The sequence below is a fragment of the Ptychodera flava genome, chromosome 22 (genome assembly GCF_041260155.1).
Source record: "Ptychodera flava strain L36383 chromosome 22, AS_Pfla_20210202, whole genome shotgun sequence".
NCBI lineage: Eukaryota > Metazoa > Hemichordata > Enteropneusta > Ptychoderidae > Ptychodera > Ptychodera flava.
In genome coordinates, this window is record NC_091949.1 from 8,325,661 (window position 1) to 8,335,582 (window position 9,922).

The 9,922-nt window shown below is 38.2% G+C and overlaps 1 protein-coding gene across 2 annotated transcripts; it reads right to left on the reverse strand.

The window, feature by feature from the left end:
* Window positions 1–499: 499 nt before the first annotated feature.
* LOC139122602 (hydroxyacyl-coenzyme A dehydrogenase, mitochondrial-like) lies at window positions 500–9,681 on the reverse strand. 2 transcript variants are annotated; one of them, XM_070688155.1, is made up of 8 exons: window positions 9,437–9,681; window positions 6,614–6,742; window positions 6,029–6,186; window positions 5,235–5,361; window positions 4,310–4,399; window positions 3,950–4,022; window positions 2,853–2,969; window positions 500–847 (listed from the first exon to the last, which is right to left on the reverse strand). In XM_070688155.1, exons 1-8 carry the CDS (start codon window positions 9,551–9,553, stop codon window positions 732–734), a joined length of 927 nt encoding a protein of 308 aa, XP_070544256.1. In that variant the 5' UTR covers window positions 9,554–9,681; the 3' UTR covers window positions 500–731. The 2 variants fall into 2 exon arrangements, with proteins under 2 accessions (XP_070544256.1, XP_070544255.1); XM_070688154.1 differs by lacking the exon at window positions 2,853–2,969 and adding an exon at window positions 2,690–2,806 and having other exon boundaries at window positions 9,437–9,672.
* Window positions 9,682–9,922: the final 241 nt, after the last annotated feature.

The window sequence follows — 9,922 nt, forward strand, 5'->3', positions numbered from 1 at the left end:
GCAGCTATTAAAACCGAAGAGCGCCCTCTTAGGAATATTGATAAACTGGCAACGAAAGCAACACCCACTGAAGTTCTAGAAATATTAGCGATGTGGATCCAGCAAGAGTATTTATACATTTTCTATTGCTAGATTTATAGTCAATATTTTGCTGGCTGAAGATACAACATAGACTTGAACATTTTTTACCGTCACCAGAAGTAAATAATGGTGTTCTTTTCACATACTGTTTGTTCACTCAAGTGCCAAATTCAAGTAGATATTTTGTGGTCTGATTTTGGAGATAGTTATTAAATGTGGAATGAGGTTCATTTGCACAAGAGGTGGAAAGTTCTGGAAAATGAGGTCTGGATAAGAGAGGGGAAGGAGCCATGGAAACTGGGAAGTATAGTTTGCATTATGGTGAGGGTTGGGGAGGGGGTGTTGCCAATTTGACGTCATACTGATCTAGAAACACACACACACTATAATTCACAATGAAGAAAGCAACACACGTCTATGACAATATATATCAACAAATTTCAATTTATTTGCATTGATAATACACCACTCTGTTATCCTTTTGCAATACACAAGTACTGTACTTGTCTCTGATAATCAGTATTGGAAAGTCAATATAAGCCACTGTGCAGTGCCTCTGAGAATGTAACTAATGATTTGAAATAAGTAGCTATTTCAAACATTCAGTAAAGTTAATAGTACAAGGTAATGCGACTCCACAGATCAGCTTGTTAATATTTGTAAAATCCCTCTCCAGTCTTCCTTCCCAGTTTGCCTTCACTGACAAGCTTATTTATGAGAGGACTGGGATTGAACAGCGGATTATCAGGATATTTCTCATGCCATCCTGAAAAAGGGAAAATATAGGGGTTAACAGATGTCAAAGGTCAAAGGTTATGCTTATCTTTTAAACTTTGACCTGTAGACGTGTCAGGATATTACTTATAATATCAACTAATAAGGCCAAAGTGATTAAATTCTTTGTTTTGCGTCCACTCTAAATGGGACAAGGTACGCGTCTAAGCGGCTGAAAAACACACACAAGAAAATTAACACAATGTAATTTGATTGCAGCAAATAAAAATTTGTTACAAAATTTTAGTTCAGAAAAGCTAAGAGGTCATGTCCTAAAATTTCCTATTCAAATACATTGTGTGTGTTTTTCATGAAAACCTTAAAAACCTACGCGGGTGGGGACGCAAAACAAAGAATTTAATTACTTTGGCCTAATGAGGGAGAAAATGTGTGTCAGAGTTCGACAGTCACAGGTTAGAGGTTAAAAGATCATCTTAGAAGTGACATCATACTGTTAAACTTGAAGCCCAAGCAGGTTTAACTCCAACCAATGGTTCTACTCCGGAATAAAAAGGACGCGATGCGTTCTACAGACTCAGTACGCCCAAATAATCACGTGATGCCGGTACAAACAAACCCACATGTGTACGAACGCGTATAGAAATACACGTACGTCTATGCGCGTTTGCGCACATGGCTTTGTTTGTACCGTGGTCGATTCGAATTCCTGGTTTGGCCTATTGTTTTTCAATAGTTCTGGTTTGTGTATTTAACAGAGTTTCTCTGTCAACTCCATACAACATGTGGAAATACCAAGTATTTGGCTTGTCAACAATGCCGCTCTAGCTGTTTTGTGCCTAACTAGTGTTGAACTTTGATCTTTATTCGCCTTCATTTGTCAACCATAACAGTGATTTCGGTGCCTAGCAGGTGTGTTGAGATATTGCTAAAAATGTTTGGTTCCTAATAATGTCCATGGAATGTTGGACAAATGGCTGACATACTGATCTAAAACAACTCATGGTTATTCTTGAGAATTATACAGTATCAGGCGGCTAAATTGACTGACTCTTTTTTTGTTTTTTTAACAAATGACCTTATCAGATTTTCTTCAGAAGAAACACTATGTTGACAATGTCTTCAAAACACTTAACACAGAAGTCAACAAAGGCAATTTAGTTCAACACACAGAATAACAAAACTGGAGAACATAATATACTATAGCCCAAACCAGGGACGAGTATGTGCACAAGGGCAGGCGACCATTTGCTCAATGTCAGGAGGGCAAATGGTCTCATGCCTTGATAGTATATCTCGTTTGGGCTATAGTGGTTATATTGCACGCCTGTCTTACGTAGTTTTAAAGGTATACTGTCACCTGTTCCAAATTTGGCACAGTTACCATGGAAAGAGAAAATCTAACCAATCACAGATTTTAAGCGGGTGGCCGCTTTTTAAAAACGGCGCCCTCACATGGGCATTTTGGCTGCCAAGGAACGCCCCTTTGACCATATATGGGCATATTTAGATTGCTGGTGACTGTATACCTTTAACTCCAAACTTTTGGGTTTACATACAAATGACAATCATATGCATTATTTCCATTTTAGATGAATATATGTTGAAAGATATGAATGATTATCATCAAAAGGCGCATTCATAAACTCAAACCACTGTTGTGAAGTTTATCAATTTTGTTTTGCATAATTTTCTAAAAACCGGATTTCCTATGTAAAACATGCAATTTGATCATTTTTAAGTTGCCAAGTTGAAAGAGTTAGAGTTTATCTTCAAATGATGAATATGGCACCATTGAATGCTACAGAGCATGTGATGTTTGATATACCAGGCACATGATAACATCAACAGTTGAGCTACTGGGCCTGTAACTTACCATCAATGACAAACTTTGAAATATCAACGCCAGTATAATCCAGTAGCTCAAACGGACCCATAGGATACCCTGCTCCTAGTTTCATGGCCGTATCCACATCACGTGGGGTTGCATCACCTAGTATCAAATGATGTATTCAAACACAAATTACAAACAAACGTACCATCGAGTATGAATTTGCATACATCCACTCCCACGTAATCGGCTAGTTCTATGGGTCCCATGGGGTAGCCAGCACCTAGCTTCATTGCTATGTCAGTGTCTTTGGGGGATGCATCTCCTGGAGTGTGAAAGGAGACAGAGAGAGGGTGGATGAAATGAGTGATGTTAGAGAGGAAAATACTATATTAGCACTAATGACACACATTTATTACGTGTATCCCTTCATTTTTACACCTCCCAATTTAAAAGACTCTGTAATTACCAATTATAACAATGGATTTTAATGTAGTGTGGAGTGACATGAAGGTTGGAGCTACCATAGACCCTTCACAATATTCTCAATGGTCTATGGTGATACTAAATTAAAGAATATTCCTTAGTGTTACTCAGTGCAATTACTGTATTGTTAATTATAACATAGACTTAACATACAGTCACCAGTTAGGCTACAATAAATTTGTTCTCATCTTAGGTCCTGTAAAAGTGACACGGTTTTCTATTTACTGTTTGGGCTCAAAGCTTTCAACTACTGACATGAAAGCGACAGAAAAGGAAGGTCTGTTGAGCTGTAAGTCTGATACTCTTTTCATGTGCTTCAAAATAACATTATTCCTTCAAATATTTTGAACAGAGATTTCTTTGATGATCGAACTAAAAGATACATATGATCACATTGTCTGATGACGAATTTTTAATAGTTTTCTACGGCTGTGGGTTTCAAAATCACAAAGCAGCCAAACCATCAACATCAACTGCACACTGGATATAAAAATTGAAGAGTTTGTTGAAAAAGGAAATTTAAAACCTACAAAGTATAAATTCAAGGCCATTCAAGGATTTGTTTAGCAATTTTCAAGGACTTTTTGAAGTCCAAATACTACTTAACAACATGTCATTTTTTACAATATCTCAACTGACCATCTTGACAATTTTGAAAATTGTTGATTGTCAATTTCCAAGGACGTTCAGGGACTCAATTCCATTTTCCAGGACTTTTCCAGGACTTTCTAGGGAGGCTTTGAAATCAACGACTTCCAAGGAGCATAGGGACCCTGAAAATCTCTCTCAGCTGAGAAATTGAGGGCAGCAGGTACAAACCTCTTTCCACAAGCCTGACGGCTTCCATCATGTACGGTACCAACAAGCGGTTGACTATGAAACCTGGAGTGTCCTAAAAATGATACACAATATTTTATTAAACTGAAACATTCTTCATCAGCCAAAATTGCACATTGGATGCAAACCATCATGCTGTAGTGTATTTTAAATGTTGTAATGTAATAAAATAGCCCTTGCAGTTTGAAAAATTCAAACAGATAATTGCAGTATCTTTTTATTCTATCCCACAGATATTAAAAACAGGTTACAATTGGGAAAAAAGTCACTGGTGTTGGGCTGCATTTCAAGAATGCCAGTGTACCAAAAGCATGAGAATAAGTTTGAATGTTGTTAACTCACCTTACAGCTCACTGTTGTTTTTCCAATCTTTTTGCAATATTCAACCAGCGTGTCGTATGTCGCATCCGAAGTTTGAGGAATTCTGACAACCTACATGTACGGGGACAAATCGATGTATCAGGCAAAGAGATGAATGTCTTAATTGTTGGAAGTGTGGTAGAAAACCAACGAGTGATATACAAATATATACAAATAAAATACATGAGTACACACACAGACACACACATACACAGATACATATACCATGCAGGGCAGGACAGGACTGTTTGCAAGCCCCGTACCTGGAATGAAGTAATTCTGCAAAATCCCATACAAGAATCACATTTAATTCAATCTTGGACGTCTTTAAAGTAAGGATTTGGGTTGGTTTGAGGATCAGCTGAAATCACATGTATTAAAAGAGTTTAATGTTGGAAAGGCCTTAAGGATGTCTTTCCCCTATACAGTATATGGCGGGAACTTACAATGTAGGAAGGACTCTTTTGTATGGACTCTGGGAGACTTTGATAGACAAGTTTTATTATAGTTTGCTGTATTTTGCATTTTAATTACAGTATCCGACGAACTCAGTTGTCAAATATGAGATGAAATAAATACAAAATGCAAAATACAGTATTACATCAGCATATCAGTCATGCCAATGCCTTTTTCTGATTGGGCTAGAGCTCATGCCACATTGACATTTGACAATGATCACTCAATATTTAACTCTGTTTTCTCCATTTTTCATGCCATAAACAAAATGTTGACATAATATTATAGCAATAACCTCTTTCACGGGCGGTGTACATATGTGTACATAGTACACATATGTAGCTTGTGCTATATCTGTCACACATTGTACCCAAATTGCATGTCTACCTGCCCATGGAGGGAGTTACTGCTCAAATTCATCAATAGGCTGTAATATACCAATACTACATACCTCAACCAATTTCATCATAGGCACTGGATTGAAGAAATGCAAACCACCAAACCTGTCTTGTCGCTGGGTAACACTAGCCATCTCTGTTATCGACAAGGAAGACGTGTTACTTGCAAAAATCGTACTTCTGTAAAGGTAAATGGATGAAAACGAGAGCTGCTGATTGAATTTTTCAAAGGGTTTGAATGGGAGGTAAGTCTTCCGTGGGCACTCTACTCACTTCCCCCTTCCCTTCCTCTTAAAACTTAAAGTGTGGGAGCGCCCTCACACGATGGGTCTTCCAATCTGTTAAATGGCCACACCAGCTAGAACTGGAGAAACCTAACAACAACATGGCCCTGGTCACTGATATTGCCTCTCTAGTTTGAGCTCAAACATTGAAGTTGACATGGAAAATTAAAATACACTTTAGAAGCAGAATTTTAGGAGCACCGAAACATTCATCATAAAAATAATTTCTGGATCCCTAGGATTGTGTTCATTTGTGCAATTGTTTCGAATTTTGGCATAAGGGCTCTGAAATCTTGTCAAATTTCCAATACTGGGCTATGACGAGTTTGCTCCAACTATCGAGTAAATGTCCCACTAAAATTTTTGATCTCAAATTTTAGGTCTGGAATATAGTACAAATACTAAGTTTCTATCAGCCAATTTATTTTCTAAAATCAACCGTGTAAATATCAGACGTGACACAATTTTAATAACTCAATGCAAAATCTAGCTGTTGTCTTCTTTCACCAATGTACAGTGCCTTGGAAATTTAAACACAAGACATAAGTTTTTGCATTTCTTACTCTTTTGCCACTTTGTCAAGTTCTGTGAAAAGTTTCTTCTTAATGTCCATATTTTCAATGATGGCTTCAATAACCAAGTCGGTGTTAGCCACTGCCCCTGGAGCATCTGTACTTGTTGAAATATTTCCCATGATTCCTTTGATGAACTCTTCTCCCTTCTGCAAAAATGTTAAGATAGGGAGCATTAGTAACCCCCAACTGAGCCTTCTGCATAGATGATGGAGTTCATTGTTTTCAGCATATTTTGAAATACCAGCAACAAGATATTTCACATTCTGTGCATTATACAAATAACAATGTAAAATTGCTATGCCATTGGCAGATAGCAAATTCAGGGAGATTATAGTATGCTAAACTATATCACCAACACTTCCATAAACCTGTTCACCCCTATTTTCTGTTACAATAGGTCCAATGTCACTATTGATAACAATGGGTTTGGGCCGAACCATGATAGTGAAAGGGTAAAACTGACTGCATGTTGTGTGTTACTAAAACTACCACTGCTTCTACTACAACTACTACTACAATGATAACAACAACTTACAACTGATCTTGTCTCTCATCTGCCATTACATTACTTACACTTGGGTCATCAGCAAATTTCTTCTTCACAACTCTTTGCAAACTCTTGCTGATTGTGTTGACAGATTTCTGCAGTATTTCATCCGTTTGGTCAACCATCGTCACCTGACATCCTGCCTGTGCTGTTACCTGTGATTGAAGGACAAAAGGGAAGATTAAACAGGAACTTCCCCTATATCAGCCGGATTATCATAAATCTACGCAAATGTAATAAACCATGCTACTGATCAGACGTGCAGTGTTTGGTCTCTGAATCCCATAATTTTGCTATGTTTCAGGTGTTCATTATCATTGAATCTTGCATATGATGTCTGCAATATATAGCGACGAAACCTGAGTCAAAAATAAACTGAAAAAATGTCCCAATTTTTGTCAGAGAACGCATATGTTTCAAAATGTGTTCCTTGTACGACCATTTGACCCCTCTTTGCATATGTCACCAAAGTGCCCATCATGATTATTCAAATTTATCATACAGTCAAAGCGATGCTATGAGAATTCAAAAACTCCCATCCAGTGTATGAAAGGCTGCGTCATCAGTAGTCCCCTATTGTGTGCCCATGGTCCTGTAAGTTCCCGTTTAACCCTCATACAATTATCACACAACTGTAGCTGTCAAAGCAACATGAACACATCTGCAAACAGTGTACCAACAGCAACGCAAAAACAATCACCGTACACCTCAATATAACAAGGGTGTACTGCTATTGAGAAAGTACCAGCATATTTGTGAAAGACTTAATTTTTTCTGTTATTGCATAAATTAGAAAATGGACCATTTTTATGCCATTACTCACATAGGATGCTTCATGTGTTTGGTTTTACAAGAACGACAGAGTTTGAAGGTAAGAAATGAAGCCTGTTGTCTGAGGAGTTTAGAATTTTAAACAAAAGAGCAGTACCATATCAATTTGGTATATTAATTTACCCGTGAAGCATTCAAAGTAGTATTATGCAGGGAGGTTAAAAATGCAAAATGTACATATTATAAGTCGCACCCCATCTCTTGAGAAATAATTCGGGTTCAAAATTTGCAACATCATAATAAAAGACGCGTCTTATAAAATGACTTTAACGGTAGTACAGTTTAGGACGCTACTAATAATCAAAGACTTGAGTCTGATTCATAGAATATCCTGGATGAGTTGGCTCCGTATCCTGGCATACTATTCCTGTACAGCACACAGCGGTCGACTCGGCGTGGGGTGGGTTTCTGGTATTATCATACTGACACTCAACACATAACTCTGCCATGCTCTTATGGAAATACATGTATTTCTAGGTCCACACCAAATTGACGGCACTAATATATAGACTAAAACCATCCAGTTTGTGTTGTCGCAGTCCAAAACTGCACATCTATTCATCATAGCGAACTACCTGAGATCTTCTCGAAGTTGGTACGCAATGTGTTGACTATTGCTCTCAGGGGATTGCTCTCACATTTTAGCCACTTCTGACGTCATGCCACGTGACCAATATGCGGCGAATATGAACTTGGACGTTTCCTGACAGCGTGAATTTTTCACAACTTTAACAGTGAAATACACTACTATAGAAAGTTGCCACTACAACGTTATGGATTTTTCAAAATGATGAATATTAGTTTATGCAATTTGATTAAGTTCAGACATACAAAAAATAGGTGAGATATACACTTTAAAATTAAAAATGGCTGCCATTCCTGTGTAATCTCTATGGGAGATATAAACCACGGCAAAGCAAGTGCATAGATAACTGATTGTAATACAAACAGAAACTACAATAGCAACAAGTACTGGAAAACCTTAAAGTATAGAAGCGGCATCTTTATTTTACTAATAAAGAGCTAATAACCACGGGGTGCTTGGTTTAGATATGAGAAGTCTCCTTGCCAAACGTAATATAAGAAATCAACTTGGCATGGACTTCCTGAAGACAGTACCATTTAACGCCACCCTGCTGAGATTTCTTACTGACAGTGACAAAGTATAGATAAACAAGGCGAAGTTAGACTACATATTAATTACTATTAGTGTTTGTATTACAATCAGTTACCTATGCACAGTTAAGCTTGCTTTGCCGCGGTTGTAATTTCGTTTTTCACAAAACTAAGCCAGTGAAACAGTGAAAACTTTATCTACTCCATAAGCTTCAAAATGAGCCCCCACATGTGGTAGGCAAAAATGAATATTGTAATATTGTAAAAGATTGAGAATCTGAATATCTGTCCCCAGGGCGCACTCTCCCTTATAATTCCTCTGATGACAAATTACAGTGTATCTGGCTTCCCCATTATCCTTTTTCTCTTCAACATTGCTGTAAACTGAAGTTCGAAATTTTATAATAAAATGACATTCCAAGATATCACCAATTTTGGTTGAAAAAGTAACCATCAATTCAGTAAAAATATAGTTTGTCAAAACCTGGGGATGCAATTGCACCTTCCAAAAATAAATGGAACAAAAAGGCACAACTTCAAGACGGAATAGGTAAGTTGGTATACAATCATATCAAATTATGCAAGGTAATAAAGAACTTTGAGGGTCATCCCCAGGTCAGACACCTTCAGTGCTATCATGGCGGTATCCCTTCCTACCCTCCCATGTGCTGTGAACCACAGTCCCTCACCACAGTGGAGGGACTGTGCTGTGAACACAGTTCAGAATGCATCCTTTAAGGGATGACTGAATGGAATGGGAATGGTTTTAGTAAACTGTTAGGGCATTTTAGTAAGGTCAAGGTATCCTTTCCCCGTTCAAAGTACATAGGCGGATCGAACTTTACATTGTACAGTCTCTAACCAGTAACCTGCACTGGTTGCTGCATGCATTGCATCCCTACCTGTGCGATACCGTTGCCCATGGATCCCCCGCCAATAACAGTGACATGGTTTACGGCGGCCATTCTCAGCACACCAGTAGAAAGGCCTCGGCGCAAAATGTGTGTGGTAAAGGACATCTCCGGTTTTGGTGAGAGAAACGGTGTGACAAGGGAGCGACAAGATTCGACGACGAGCCGATGGGATCTATCTCATCGCAAGCACGTAGCAGCTCAGTCGTGCTACGTCAGGTCGTTAGGTGAAGGGTCAAAGGTCACATGAGGTCATATCATGATTTGTCGGCGTTCATTCGAATGGAATTTGCAGCTTCCGTCATGTCTGTGTTACAAGCAACGTATTTAAAGTATTCTGAAACTTTTAAGTGATTTTTTATTTCCTTTCTGTTTGAAAATGAGCGAAAATCGAAGGTTAAAAACATGATACATGTAGTGACAGCGTAAGCAGGGGATTCAGTTTCGGATTCACCGAGCCACGAGATCACACTGTAC